We start from the raw sequence: 16,102 nt of genomic DNA, 5'->3' as shown, positions 1-16,102 counted from the left end.
TAGGTTTATTATACCCTTTGCTTTCCATCAACACTGATTTTATAAAATCCCCTCATATTTCATTATAATTATTTGCTTTGATCATCCCTTTTTTAAATTTAATTTCTGTTGTTAATTTATCATTTGTTGCCATACTCCAAATTTCATTATACCACTCATTTCTTTGAATGAATAACTGTTCTTAAAGGAGACATTGCTTTATAAATATCAGCGTCATTTCAGCATCTCAATTTAGTGTGGTGTTTAAAATGCTGGCTTGGAAACTGTTAATTCTAGACCACCCAGGCATGAAAACTGGAAGGGTGACTTTGGCCCAGTCACACTCCTTCAGTCTGAACCACCTCACAAGGTGGCTGTTGTGGGAAAATAGGAAGTGCAGAGGTATTAGGTTATGTTCCCCATCTTGATTTAACCAAATATAAAGGTGGAATAAAAATCTAATCCTCCCTAGCCTTTAGTGATTTGTACTTTGTAATACTAAAGTGAATTAATGAACTTTGGGCCTTTACAAAATACTTCACTGCAGCATTAAATGCATTCACACAAACAGTGACCACCGCATGTTGTACCCTGAAAAAATAGATTGAAGGAGGCCATTCCCAAATGGACAATTCAGAGGTCAAGAGGAAAGGACATATAGCATTTAACAAATAATACTCATAGCAAAAAAATGCCTGTTTCTAAATATTGATCAGTTCTGAAGACCACTTGAACTTTCATTAAAAACAGCAAGAAGCACAGTTTACACTGGTCAAATAGAGGCAAATGGAAATAAGGTTCAAGGTAAAATCACCACCACAGTACTTATGTTTTCAGTTATAAGGTTTCACTTTTCAAATGCCAGTACTATTTATCATAGCAATTCTTTCTTTTTTCTCAAGAAATTCAGACCGAAACCTCTTTCAAAAATTAAGGAGGTTTTTTTTTATCAGCAAACAGTGTACCTATATAAACTCCCAGTAGACCACAAATAAAAATCTATCTATCCCTTGAGTTTTAAATGCATGTATTACGTACAATATATGAGTGATCAAAAAAGTATTCAATACAATACCAGAGTTGGAAGGGACCTTGGAGGTCTTCTAGTCCAACCCCCCCCCCCTGCCTTGGCAGGAAACCCTATACTGTTTCAGACAAATGGTTATCCAACATCTTCTTAAAGACTTCCAGTGTTGGGGCATTCACAACTTCTGGAGGCAAGCTGTTCCACTAATTGTTCTGTCAGAAATTTCTCCTCAGTTCTAAGTTCCTTCTCTCCTTGATTAGTTTCCACCCATTGCTTCTTGTTCTACACTCAGGTGCCTTGGACAATAATTTGACTCCCTCTTCTTTGTGGCAACCCCTGAGATATTGGAACAATGCTATCATGTCCCCCCTAGTCCTTCTTTTCATTAAACTAGACATACCTAGTTCCTGCAACAGTTCTTCATGTTTTAGTCTCGTGTCACCTAATCATCTTTGTTGCTCTTCTCTGCACTTTCTAGAGTCTCCACATCTTTTCTACATCATGGCGACCAAAACTGAATGCAGTATTCCAAGCGTGACCTTACCAAGGCATTATAAAGTGGTATTAACACTTCACGTGATCTTGATTCTATCCCTCTGTTGATGCAGCCTAGAACTGTGTTGGCTTTTTTTGGCAGCTGCTGCACACTGCTGGCTCATATTTAAATGGTTGTCCACTAGGACTCCAAGATCCCTGTCACAGTTACTACTATTGAGCAAGGTACCACCTATACTGTACCTGTTCATTTCGTTTTTCTTGCCTAAATGCAGAACTTTACTCTTTTCACCATTGAATTTCATTTTATTAGATAGTGCCCAATGTTCAAGTTTGTCAAGATCCTTCTGTATCTTTAGCCTATCTTCTGGAGTGTTGGCTATTCCTGCCAGCTTGGTGTCATCTGCAAATTTGATGAGTTCCCCATTTATTCCCTCATCCAAATCATTGATGAAGAAGATGTTGAAGAGTACTGGGCCTAAAACAGAGCCTTGGGGTACTCCACTGCATACTTCCCTCCATGTAGATGCAGTTCCATTGAGACTACACGTTGAGTGCGGTTGGTCAGCCAGTTACGAATCCATCTGGTGGTGATGCTGTCTAACCCACATTCTTCTACTTTGTCTAGTAGTAGGTTATGGTCTACCTTATCAAATGCCTTACTGAAGTCTAAGTAAACTATATCGACGGCATTCCTCTGGTCCATTAATTTTGTCACTTTGTCAAAGAATGCAATAAGATTAGTCTGGCATGATCTGTTTTTGACAAACCCGTGTTGGCTTTTGGCTATTACTTTGTTTACTTCTAGGTGTTCACTAATTCGTTGCTTGATTATATTTCCCAGAATCTTTCCTGGTATTGAGGTCAGGCTGATAGGTCTGTAGTTTCCTGGATCTTCATTCATTCATTGTGGAAGTCAGACTTATTATGAACCATTTTAATTATAAGAATGTTTTAAATGATATATAAAGCAGCACATCACAATGCAAGGGATGAAAATAATTTAATTGAAGTTTTATATACTGTCATTATTACCTCAAATATGAAATGGCCTGCAGGATCATAGTATATTCATAAATCATGCTTTACAAGGGAAATTGTTTCATTTCTTGAAATATATTGTCATTGTGGGATGTATGTGGCGATACGTATCTTATAGCAATATTATAATCCACTCTTCCAGTTTCAAAATAATGTGATAAGTAAAATACGTAGGTGGAGGCACTATTTCGTTTTAAAATGGACAGCATTCATTATACCAGAGCTTTTAAATACCTATCTAAAATAGATACTATCATGGTGAGACTTCTGCAGATATTCTACTTACATGTTCCATAAGGAAAGGTTTCTCCTGTTAACTAAGCAAGATCAATTCAACAGCCTTGAAAAGTAGAAGTTCTCCTTTGAAAAGGAAACATTCTAATTTATTGGAAAAACATGTGCTTTGCTTGCAAAAGGTTCCTGGCAATTCCAAGGTTGGTTAGCAAAGTATCTCTTTATACTGATTACTATTACTGTAAACTGAGCTAGAGGAATCAATATGGTAAGACTACTTCCTATACTTTAATAATCAGAGAGGAGGTTTTTGCTTTTCAGAATCAGGTACTCTTCTGCCACAATCCAAAATAAAAACAATATGAGTGTTTCAATAAATGGATTCAATACTCAGAACAAATCACCTTGAAAATTATTATAAGAGCTCAGCAATTTCTGATGATCCAAATGTGAGTGGCTTTTATAATTATTTTATGATTGGTGTCCATAACAACTTAACCACAATGCAATATTGTCTGTCTGTGCATGTATGTATTGTGTATACTGGCTTTCCTATTAAAATAAAAGAAGTCAAGCAAACGAAGGAAATATAACCCACAATTTATTATGAGATACATTAGAAACACATCAGAATTTTTTTTTTAAAAAAACATGATTTAAACTGAGTAGTGCTGATAACAGATCTCATATATACAGACCCACATACCTTATATGTGTGTGTTTGTATGACCCTGTATGCCTTATTAAAGAATTGAGAATTCATTTTAAGACCTATATAGAGACACTTAGTAAAATTGTAGCCATCATTCATGTCGTCTGGTGATCTGTGTATTAGCTTTCATTTTCTGCTGTGTTCTCCAAGAGAGTTTTTACAGAATTATAATGTTCACCTAATCCATACGCATGTCTCATGTACCTAAAAGAAAAACATATGTGAAAAACACAAGGACTTCCACCAAGCTAAAAAAGCACATGAACACTTGATATAAGTTACCACATTATTTAATTAAAAGATTGCATGGCTGCCCAAAGTTGTATTCTAAGATATGGGTGGTCAAACAAATATCTTAAATAAAAAACTTCACTTTAAGAGTAAGTTAATAAATATAATGAGAAAATGCAGCTTTTGTCACTGAGTTATTTACTACAAAACAGAAAGACATTGCTTAAATCAATATTCTCTTTTCTTAAACTGAGCTCATTTTCTATAAGAAAGTCAACACTTTTATTCTTGGGGTGGTTTTTTATTTTATTTTAAGAAAACAGGTAGCAACCTACTGATTTCTGTTACTTTATAATATTATCAAAAATGTAATGAAGGTGGTGATCACAGTGATCGCAAGCATCCTACAAGTTTGAAGGCCAATATTAAACTTCTGCATGCATTTCTAAACCAGTGGTTCTCAACCTTCCCAATGCCATGACCCTTTAATACAGTTGTGGTGACCCCCAACCATAAAATTGGCGTCTCGGTTCCTAAGACCATTGAAAATATGTGTTTTCCAATAGTCTTAGGCGACCCCTGTGAAAGGGTCGTTCGACCCCCAAAGGGGTCCCGACCCACAGGTTGAGAACCACTGTTCTAAACTATGAAAATGGTGCCAAATTAGAGCTCTGTGGTTTTATAATTTGTAGTTCATTTCTTAATTGCATTGCAAGTATAAAGCAACCCAACAAAAAATTGTTTTGAAGTTCAACATTTAACATATTTACTCACACAAGTACTAGTGGTTTCCTACTGTATTCTTCACCAACAATAATAGGAGGGGAATCCATCTGAATTACTTCAATTGGTGTTTGCAAGATATGTGATAAAGCTCTTAGCTGTAAAGCAAAATTACATTTTAATTTACATTTTAATCTTATCTTCTTCACTTCTGTATCGCTACAAAATATGTTTCTAACAAAAACTTACACAATGCATAATTGTACTAGCTCCAGATAATTAAACATCCAAATTACATCTTTAAGTAAAGACTACCTGTATTATTTCTATAGGCCAAGTAAGAGCCTCAGCAAACATGAGAAAACTAAGCATCTAAACATGACATACAGTATATCACAGAAGTCTTGCTGCTTGTCTGCAGCAAACAGTTTGCGGGCTTTCTTATGCATCATCTTTAGAAGAGGCTTCCTTCTGGGACGACAGCCCTGCAGACCAATTTGATGCAGCATGCGGGGTATGGTCTCAGCACTAACAGGCTCCCCCCCCCCCTTCAACCTCTGCAGCTATGCTGGCAGAACTCATACATCTATTTCCCAAAGCCAATCTCTGGATATGACACTGAACACGGGCACTTAACTTTGGTTGACCACGGTGAGGTCTGTTCTGAGTGGAACCTGTCTTGTTAAACTGTTGTATGGCCTTGGCCACCGTGCTGCAGCTCAGTTTCAGGATCTTGGCAATCTTCTTATAGCCTAGGTCATCTTTATGTAAAGCAGCAATTCGTTTTTTCAGATCCTCAGCGAGTTCATTTCCATGAGGTGCCATGTTGAACTTCCAGTAACCAATATGAGAGAGTGACAGCAATAACACCAAATTTAACACACCTTGTCCCCCTTCACACCTGAGACCTTGTAACACTAATGAGTCACATGACACCAGGGAAGGAAAATGGGGCTACCTGGGGCCCATTTGGACATTATCACAGGGGTGTACTCACTTTTGTTGCCAGAAAGTTAGACATTAATGGCTGTGTGTTGCGTTATTTTGAGGGGACAGCACATTTACATTGTTATATAAGCTGTATACTCACTACTTTACATTGTAGCCAAGTGTCATTTCTTCGGTGTTGTCGCATGAAAAGATGTACTTAAATATTTTCAAAATGTGAGGGGTGTACTCACTTCTGTGATATACTGTATGTTTCCCAAATTTCTCTGTGAAACAATATGAAAAAATGCTCTTTATTTTCACCACAATCCTCACTGCCTAAGAATTTTCCCTAGTTCTTTTAAAGACCTTGGAAAATCCTAATAACTGTAGGTATTTCTCTCCTGGAGAAGAAACTCAGCTCACTAGTGCTTTCTGTAATTCATATCTCTCCTATAATATCATAAATATTTAATAAGAAAGTATAGCATGTCATACTTACTTCTAACTGACCACCCCATGAAGCGGTGTTTGCTATATCGGAACAGTATTTTTCAAATTCCTCTGCAGGAAAAGAAAGCATCACATTTTAAAAAACATAAAAATTGGGGGGGGGGGGGGGGAATAATCTAAAAAATTTAAAAAATAGAATGGCAAAAGGAAGCTTGTAGAATATAAACACTTGTGGAATAACACACAAAGCAAAAGAAAAATCAAAGATTTACATACACTACCACTCTCAAAAAGACAAAAGATATTGATGACAAAGGTACGAAACAGGAAATTTTAATTTAATTAATTTTAATTTTATTAAATTTATAGACCGCAGCCTCTCCCCAAAAGGACTCGGGGCGGTGTACAGACCACAAATGAAAAAAAAATGAAAGGTTTAATTTGATAAGGTTTAATAGCAAAATTTTATGGTGCCTAATTAGTAAGTTTTCATGTTCTGAGGTGTATCCCTACTTCATAAATATGGTTCAGAAAAAGTACTACAGAGATCATTTTTACCATCATTTTAGTTATAAACAAAGATAATACAGGCTGAGATTTGTTTTTACTTAAGACTGTAAATAATGGGTTTTTTTATGCTTTATACCAGGGGTGTCCAAACTTGAGAACTTTTAAGACTTGTGGACTTCAACTCCCAGAATTCCCCAGCCAGCATGGCTGGCTGGGGAATTCTGGGAGTTGAAGTCCACAAGTCTTAAAGTTCCCAAGTTTGGACACCCCTGCTTTATACAGATTGATTCATTTACCTCTACCCTAAAGATGTTGGGTGTACATATACATACATATTTGTATGAATGTGGCAGAGAGAGACAAAGAACATCAATAAACATATTAAGACAGAAAAGTGGGCTGTGCATTTATAATAGGTAGTTGTATGCAGGATGGGGAATTCTGGCAGTTGATGTCTACACATCTTAAAGTTGCCAAGTTTGAAAAACACTGTTGTGTTTTTCAACTAAGTATCTGAAGCATACTGAAACTAATGTTCTCTGTAATGACATGTTTTTAGCTTTTGTTTTGTTTTTTAAATTAGGAGACCTTTACTTACCTTGGCTGTACAAATCTCCTGTATTTGGGTTTGTCAGAAATGGAAGGAAGTCATCCACGTGACTTCTCATATACTCTGCAGTCTGACTTCTGAGTGTTGAAACTGTCCACAGGTTTTGTTGCTCTTTGAGCTGATCTTCAATAGCTCTATATAGGCAATGACCATCAGATGGGATTTGCTTAATTTCCAATTGCCTTAAGGCTAAAATGTTTGCAAGTTTCTGGCTTTCAAGGTGCCTAGCACCTGTTAAATTTTCTATCTCAGCTTCTGCTATTCTTTCTTCTCTTTCCTTTTCCAGAGCTGCTTTTTTATCCTGCGATGAAACACAGCAAAACACTGCAGATTTACATTAGTCCATGCTATATTTTAATACAGTCTATGGAGTTTAACCTTCTCGGGTATTTATGATATTATATTAGACAACTTGTAACCTGTGTGCCTCTGTCTGTCTGTCTGTCTATCTGTGTGTCTCTCTGTCTCTCCCCTCTCTCCCCCATCTCTGTCACTGTGTGTGTGTGTCTGTCTGTCTGTCTCTTTCACTCACACACACAGACACACATACTGTGGTCACCTTTAATCACAGGTTAAAAGTACCTGGCAGCGGCGTTTTTCCCTGGGGGAAAGTCTCCGAGGCTGTAATTTACGGGGTGTGCGCACGCCACGAACCTATGCTTTCAACAGCGTGGAACCACGGTGAGGCTCTGCGCAGCTGGGGATGACTCCGGAGCCCATCCGGGAAGACGAGGAATGCGAGGGCGACCTCTCCCCCCCCCCCCGTGGATGGGCTCTGGACCCCATACATCTTTCACAGCCATCTCGTTTCCAATTGGGGGAATCCATGCAGAGGATTTCTCCCCCCCCATTGGAAACAAGGCCACGCCCACCTCCTGCCTGCCCCACCCAATGAAGCAGCGCCGGCAGTGCGTTGCTGAGCGGTGGGCAGGGTGGAGGAGGGTGCGTCCTTACCTCTGGGGCTCTTCTTGCGGGACATGCTGGCTGGCGCTGCTTCAGGGCGCCCCAGCCACTGGCTCCTCCGTGCTCAGCACAGCTCCCAGCACGGCCGGCATCCGGTCTGGTGCCCGTCCTTGGCAGCACGGATGGGGTCCGGACCCCACACATCTTTCACAGCCGTCTCATTTCCAATTGGGGGAATCCATGCAGAGGATTTCTCCCCCCCCCCCAATTGGAAACGAGGTGGCTGTGAAAGACAAGGCAGCGCTTTGTCAGAGTGAGAACATTTTCCCGCCATTATGAAGTGTCCAAAGCTGTAATTGTACGGGGTGCACGTGCGCACCTGTTTTCTACAGCGTGGAGCCGCGGCGACTCTCTGCGCAGCTGGCGATGACTCCGGAGCCCATCCGCATGTGTTTCGAGGAACATGAAGTGGAGTTTAAAGTTTAGAGTTCCGATGGTCTTAGCGACCCCTGTGAAAAGGTCGTTCGACCCCCAAAGAGGTCGCGACCCACAGGTTGAGAACCACTGCTCTAAACCCTCAAATATGGCAGTCGTAGATTGGAAAGTATCTATTTTACAATTAGTCCTCGACTTTTGACCACAATTAGGACCAGAATTTCCATTGCTAAACAAAGTGGCTGTTAATTGAGCTGCACCTCATTTTAGGAGTTTTTGCCATAATTACTAAGTGAATCACTGCAGTTGAGTGAATCGTGTGATCATTAAGCAAATCTGTCTTGCCCTATTGACTTTGCTTGGCTTTGAAAGTTGCAAAGCTGTGGTGACGCAGTGGCTAGAATGCAGTACAGCAGGCTACTTCTGCTATCTACCGGTGCCAGCAGTTGGTAGTTCGATTCTCACCCGGCTCAAGGTTGACTGAGCCTTCCATCCTTCCAAGGTCGGTACAATGGGGGCCCAGAGTGTTGGGGGCAATATGCTGACTCTGTAATCCGCTTAGAGAGGGCTGTAAAGCACTGTAAAGTGATATGTAAGTCTAAGTGCTATTGCAATTGCAAATGGCATTCACATGACTCCAGAACACCGCAACTGCCATAAATGCATGCTGGTTGCCAAGCACCCAAATTTTGTTCCCGTGATTATGGGGATGCTACAATAGTCATTAAGTGGGAGGACTGGTTGTACATTGTTTTTTTTTTCCAGTCCATTGCAACTTTGAAGGGTTGCTAAACAAATGATTGTAATCAAGGAGTATCTGAATTTCAGATGGACAAATACAGGCAAATCCACACATAATTTCACCTAATTATTTCTGTGCATATTATTTTTCCCTTTAATTGTGAAACAATGCACCCGATCTGGGGAAACCATTACATGTTTGTCTCTGCGTTAATTCAGTGTCTTGTAGAATAATCCTTGGGATTTGGGACTGGAATCAGGTTCTAGAATCATCCCATAGATACCACATTGAAGATTACACCTTGCACTTCATTGTAAAACCTACTCACAATCTAATGAATTAACACTGAAATAATCTTACCCGTCTCTTCTGTGCTTTTGATATTCTAGCAGGCTGGGTCTGTTCTCTGCTCTCAATTTCCAGTTTTGCAATATTTAGACTTGCCAGACATTCCTAAATAATAAATAAAAATTACTTAAGATATTTCACAAAGAATTTTTTACAGCCCTTCAATTTTAACAGAAGCTACGTTTAAAGTTTCATAATCTTCACTGTCTCCTGATATTTTACACCATTTCTACTATAGCCATCATTCTCTTTTACATGATTCTGTGCTAATTCTACCTCCCAGTTAGTTTGAGAGACTTTTTTTCTTCTGGCAAGTGGCCAACCAGAGAACCCTAACTATCAGAAATTCTATTAAATCCCATTATATTTGGGATAAGAATGAAATAGACAAGTTTTACATTTCTGAGGCACCTGATCCCAACATGCAGCACTAAATTCCTACTAAAATCAGAAAACTATAATCCCAGGGCTAATAAATATAGGTTGTCCTCAGGTTACAACAGTAATTGGGATTGCAACTTCTGTTATTAAACGATGCAATCATAAAATACGATGTCACATGACTGCATCATTTAGCAACAGATATCCCAGCAGCCCCTGTTGCCATCCTTAACTGAATCCCACCAGGGGTTAGTAAAGGATCCACCCTGATCCAAACCATTCTTGCCTTGAGCCCGACCAGCTCTGAGACTCAATAAGGTAACGGACTGCCTCCTCTTCAATCCCCCACCCCCTATCTCCCATCCATCTATGCCCTTTTAGCTGCCCTGAACAGTAGCACTTCTAGGCAGTGGTGGTGATAGACTCATGTCCTTCAACTCTAAACCAGCTGCCAGTGCTCTCATGCTTCAATCTCAGTATCACCAGCACTGCCACCATTGTTGAGTGCCACCTCAAACCCCATGCCACAGTCAGCCATCCCAGTGCCACAGCAACAAAGGCCCCATTGCTCTGGACTCAGCAGGCCCTGCTGCCCCAGATATCCTTCAGTTTCCTTCCTTCTAAAGCTGACAAAGTGCACAGCCTGGCCTTATGTAAGGTAGTGACGGAATAGGATAGGAATAGAATAGGATAACAGAGTTGGAAGGGACCTTGGAGGTCTTCTAGTCCAACCCCCTGCTTAGGCAGGAAACCCTACGCCATTTCAGACAAATGGTTATCCAAATCTCTTCTTTAAAACTTCCAGTGTTGGAGCATTTACAACTTCTGGAGGCAAGTTTTTCTATTGATTAATTGTTCTAACTGTCAGGAAATTTCTCCTCAGTTCTAAGGTGCTTCTCTCCTTGATTAGTTTCTACCCACTGCTTCTTGTACTTCCCTCAGGCGCTGTGGAGAATAGCTTGACTCCCTCTTCTTTGTGGCAACTCCTGAGATATTGGAACACTGCTATCATGTCACCTCTAGTCCTTCTTTTCATCAGACTAGACATACCCAGTTGTAGCAACCGTTCTTCATATGTTTTAGCCTCCAGTCCCCTAACTGACGGCAGTGCTAGGCCTTCTTCCTGAGTCCGTGTGCACCCTTCTCCAAATCTTTTTCTGCCTTCTTGCAATGGCTGATTCTCTCATTCTCTTTCAGTTAGAGAGAAAGAATGTTTTACTAAGAACAGTTGCTTCCATCTAACCTTAAGGTTCCATCTTGTGAGCTCTACCAGCTGGACGCCCACTCTTCCACAAAAATTACCTTATTGCCCCAAACACGTGTAAATTTTATACAAAATCACTGCGAAGTGTCCAACTGTATTTCCCAGTGATTGCTCATTTGTTTTACTTATAACAAGTTGCCCACAAACAAGTTCAAAACACAACAATTTTCAGAATGAAAAAAGTCCTTAGCAATATTTACTTTAAAAACATGAGACATTTTTAGTAACTAGAAATACAACAAACTCAAGGTATCTCAAAAACAAAAGCTGCATACTTTATTCTGTTCAGGTAATGTTTCTTTTAACTTCTTTAATTCCTCTCTGTGCTTCTCTTCCAACTCAGACTCCAGCTTGCCAACATCATCCAGCAGCTGTTTTCTTCTCTTTTTATCATTCTTTGGAACAGTATTTTTCATTCCCTGGATTTTGGCTACAGAAGCAAAAACAGGTGAGATCAATGAAAAGCATCTTAAATTATTCTTGCCATTATACATGATTTGAGTCTAACCAAAAAAAACTATCTTACGCATGCATATTAAATCAAATAAAACTGCAGTAATTGAATTTCAGAAAACATCCTTCTCAAAAGAACGAAAAATTATCTCAGGCTACTATATTACTTCCTACTAACACAATTCAAAACATAAAATGAAATTTAATTCATGCTGATCCAAAACTCTTAATTTTAAAAAATCAAGGGCAATTGACATGCATAATTAAAACTAGACTGTATTATGTAGCTCTACATTTTATAGTCAGGATACAATTTAGCTCATTAGTTTGAGGTGCCTGTGTTTTGATGGGAAATAGTTTCCCTTTTTGTAAATAAATATGTGGCACATGATATTGTAAGTACATGTAGTTGTGGGTCATGCAAGACCTGATCTGAATTCTTTCCGTCTGTCCTATGAAGACAAAATGCTAACTTTGATTACAATAGTTGCTTTTGCTAAACTTGCAATTAAAGTGAAAAGAAAGAGAAAAAATAGTAGCATGTTAGATAGGTTCAATTATAGCAACATTGGAAGTCATGAAGGACCAGGCTGGTGTCTGTCAGTTCATTGATAATGAAATATATCTATGTGGTTGCTAAGACTTGACATGACTTAATGGTGCATAATCAACAGAAAATTGTAGAATTGAAGGGGCTGCTATTAGAAATAACATCTTGTTCTAAATAAAATATTACATTTTTTCAACGATTTGTATTATTTCTAGTTTTTGTAATTCCCCTACATATTTTAAAAAATGAGTTTGAGAGGTATATGTGTATACAGAACTGGTTATTTATTTATTGAGCAAAGCGGCCTCCTAGTTCATACAGATTCTAAGTAACATACATCCACAGAATAAAATACAAATGATGTGCTTTTGAATATTGCAAAATTCTTGATTCGTGGCTACTGCAAAAAGTGGTATGCATATAAAAATAAGAATTTTCAAAACCATATTCTATTCAAAAGATTGGCTTTAAAAATATTATATGGAAGATCTGATTAATCAAAACTAAAATAAAGGTGTCACTTTTGCCCCAAGTACTGCAATGTAGCAAGGCCTGCATCTTAGGACAGCTTCTCATGTTATGCGACAGCAGGAAAGCAGCACTGCCATCCTTCTCTCCCCTTCCATGCATGGATGCAAGCTATATGGGACAAGGCAGAATAAGTGACGATGCAACAACATGAGTTTCTATGGTTCCAGTCCTGTCATATTGGTGCAATAAGTCAAGAAAATGCCTGTAATTGCAGTTCTGACAGGTTCAGTTTAGGGGTGCTATTTTTAAAAGCACTCAAAATACATTCAAAGCAACTAGTAATATTTCATGATTTAAATATTTTCTACATTAAAATAGAGTTTAATTATTTCACACTGCAATTTAGATTTGGAGTCCTAGAGCCAAAGGGGGCTATTTCCATTGGTACCAGGAACATCTGAAAGGCTCTACTGGGTTTTGAATATTGTCCTTTCTTATGTTAAGATTTTTATCAAGACATTTGTTTCTGTTACCTTTATCCATTGCCAGTATTAAATATTAGTATGAGGCTAGTATTATAATCAATGCATTTCTGCTGTTTTTTGCACGGCCTCACTTGAGAACTTCTATATCATTTCTTTTTGAGCCTGGACCTTGTGTGGAAATCTGTTTATACATGTACAACACATATGTTGTACACTCATTGTATGTTCACAAATGCTCTGGAGAAACACTCTCCCAGGAACCTTTTTTGCAAAGCAACACGCTTTTGGGTTATAAAAGTGAAGCAGCCATGTCACTTGCTGGTTCAATTCACACTTGCAATTGTTGGAAGGTGTGGGTGCGGCTGTAGAGGTGCCGTACGAGATGTCTACATGCTGAAGCATCCAGACTTCCAGCTTTTGCAAGTGCCCTGTCAAACTATGTCAAAAGTGATGAGATGATATAAAGCATCTCATTGTGGCATCTCAAACCCCAATGCAGAGACTTCATTTACAGTATATACTTGCACGCTCTCACTCATAAGAACAGGCATCTCATGCAGAGCCTGAAACCCACAAAAGCTCATTAGCCTTGGTACACAGAGCTCTGTCCCTCTGCTTATATGACAAACGTGCCACAAATAAGCCAATTACAACTGAGGTTTCCATACTATGCATCCAACCAACCAACCAACCCTTAGTTAGTTTATAGCTTAGCCACATGAATTTAGCCAGAGCAATACTATGATTTAATGTGGTCAAGCACATCTGGAGAGACTCCAAACCAGGTCCCCCCCCCAAAAAAAACCTGGAAGCCCACAGGATGCCAGGGCTGTTTGTTCTCCCCGACCAACCTATCTTATCTACTTGTTCCTACATTACAATACAATACAATAGCAGAGTTGGAAGGGACCTTGGAGGTCTTCTAGTCCAACCTCCTGCCTAGGCAGGAAACCCTATACCATTCCAGACAAATGGCTATCCAACATCTTCTTAAAGACTTCCAGTGTTGGGGCATTCACACCTTCTGGAGGCAAGCTGTTCCACTGATCTCTCCTTGATTAGTTTCCACTCATTGCTTCTTGTTCTACCCTCAGGTGCCTTAGCGTGTTACATTATGAATTTAGCCAGAGCGATACTATGATTTAATGTGGTCAAGCAGATCTGGAGACACTCCAAACCAGGTGCTCCCCCCCCCAAAAAAAACCTGGAAGCCCACAGGATGCCAGGGCTGTTTGTTCTCCCCGACCAACCTACCTATCTACCTGTTCCTACATTGAAGAGGGACTGCTATATGTTGAGCTCCCAGACCAAGCAAGATAAGATCTCCTTCAAGTTGAGCCCAGGTTTGACAGTCTCGTGTCATCCCCTTGCCAACAATACCTGGTTTGTGTCCCCGCCTTCATCTTGGAGGCGGTTTCCTATCTAACCCCGATGTTTCCTTGTGGTCTCTCATCCCAAATACTAACCTGATTTCAACCTATTCAGTTTTTGGGGGGAAACCAGCCACGGTCATTCTAGAAGTTGCCACCCTGCCCTGTAAAATATAGCAGGCTAACAATCTGATAAAACTGGGTGGAGCAAATCCTGGGTCAGCGTGTCTTGCCAACATAGCGCAGCTGCTCGCTTCGGGATGCAGGTTTCCCCTGCAAGCTTTAAAGACCATTTCTGCAATTCTCCTCCCGCTGCCCGGGTTTGCGCCGCCTACGCCGCCGCCGCCCTCACCCTGAAGGTCCCGCTTCTCCTTCCGCTGCCGCCTGGCCAGCAGCTCCAGCGCGCCGCCCTCCTCCTCTTCCTCCTCCTCGTCCTCCGCCACCGCGGCTGAGCCGCCTGGCCCGCGCCCCTCCATGGCGGATTCAGCACCACCGCCCGGCTGGCTCTGCTATCCACGTGCGGATAAAGGGGGTGGAGTCTGGCGAAGACACGCCCCTCTACGCATCGTCCTAGCCCAGCCGCAGTGCAAAGAGATAAGAACGTGGGAGGAGCCAGGCTGGGGATTGATAGAGCTAGCTGTTATAGAGAGGGTAAACTTCAGCGCAAGTTTGGGAAAAACGGGTACACTTCAGAGAAAGTTGTCTACCAAGAAATCCCAAACTCCATAAAACTGGGTGGGTGCTGGGGAGGGGGGGGCTGAACGGGGACCTAAGTGATAATAAAGTTATTTTATTCTATTCAATTGAGGCTTTCCTCTTGAAGGTGGCATGTTTTTCTGCAAATAATTAATATGGTTGCGCTGCTGTGGAGCTATGGCAGAATAAATTGTGATGGTGGCACAATGATAAATTGTGAAAAATTCTCCTCCCTCAAACTTTGTTGTTACTTGAAGTGAAAAACTAGAGAATTAGAAAAACTAGAGAATTGGCTGGAGAATTCTGGGAGTTGAAGTCCGCAAGTCTTAAAGTTGCCAAGTTTGGGAACTCCTGGTCTAAATCAATGTTTTTCAACATTGGCAATTTAAAATGTGTGGACTTCAACTCCCCAAGTTCCTCAGCCAAGCATGCTGGTAGTTAAAGTCCACACGGATTAAATTGACAACTTTAAAAAAAACACTGGTCTACTCTTATATGAGTTTATATATCTATGACGAGAAAGGAAGGAAGAGGGTATGCGGCTAGGGAAAAAAAACGCTCGGACTAAGACGGCGCGCCACCGTATGGCTGTTTGAGATATTGCACCTTCAAGTGGTTTTTCCGCAGCTTCTGCTCTACAGCTTCAAATGAAGATTCCTTAACGAAGATGTAAACGTGGCAATGGAGATTTACTGAATTTGGGTTTAAAAATACTTCTTCTCCGAACCAAACTAGAAGGCGAGACAGGTGAAGAAAACTAAAACATGGGCATTTAAAAAGGATAAACAGGACTTCAATGATTAGCATTACAATCCTAGATGGATCTAAGAAAATTCTAGTGAGCTCAACAGGAATAGAATTCTTACTGTGATTTCGTATGTATACAAATTCATAACAGGAATACAAATCCACACTCTAAAGAAAAATTAAGACATTACTAGTCTGTGGCCCTTCAGATGTGTTAAAAATTAAAGACAGTACAGTTACCCAACCCTATTGTATGAATAGCAAGAAACATATTAAAATAATTAGAAATAAGAGTGGATAAAGCAAGCTTTAATG

General features: G+C 40.1%; 1 protein-coding gene across 1 annotated transcript; it reads right to left on the bottom strand.

Annotated features, from left to right (window-relative positions):
- Positions 1-3,364: 3,364 nt before the first annotated feature.
- On the bottom strand, positions 3,365-14,884 carry OTUD6B (OTU deubiquitinase 6B). The gene is made up of 7 exons (XM_081953071.1): positions 14,697-14,884; positions 11,291-11,445; positions 9,383-9,475; positions 6,931-7,243; positions 5,872-5,933; positions 4,494-4,600; positions 3,365-3,692 (listed from the first exon to the last, which is right to left on the bottom strand). The coding sequence occupies exons 1-7, from the start codon at positions 14,818-14,820 to the stop codon at positions 3,608-3,610; spliced, it is 939 nt and encodes a 312-aa protein (XP_081809197.1). The 5' UTR covers positions 14,821-14,884; the 3' UTR covers positions 3,365-3,607.
- Between the last annotated feature and the right edge of the window lie 1,218 nt (positions 14,885-16,102).

This window comes from Natrix helvetica (assembly GCF_964273705.1).
Source record: "Natrix helvetica genome assembly, chromosome: 4".
Taxonomy (NCBI): Eukaryota; Metazoa; Chordata; class Lepidosauria; order Squamata; family Natricidae; genus Natrix; species Natrix helvetica.
This window is presented reverse-complemented; position numbering and strand designations above follow the sequence as displayed.

Coding starts and splice junctions, on each gene's coding strand:
- OTUD6B (XM_081953071.1), bottom strand. CDS start 14,820: ATGGAGGGGCGCGGGCCAGGCGGCTCAGCCGCGGTGGCGGAGGACGAG. Junction 11,446..14,696: donor GGAGAAGCGGGACCTTCAGG/GTGAGGGCGGCG, acceptor TTGCTTCTGTAG/CCAAAATCCAGGGAATGAAA. Junction 9,476..11,290: donor CATTACCTGAACAGAATAAA/GTATGCAGCTTT, acceptor TTTATTATTTAG/GAATGTCTGGCAAGTCTAAA.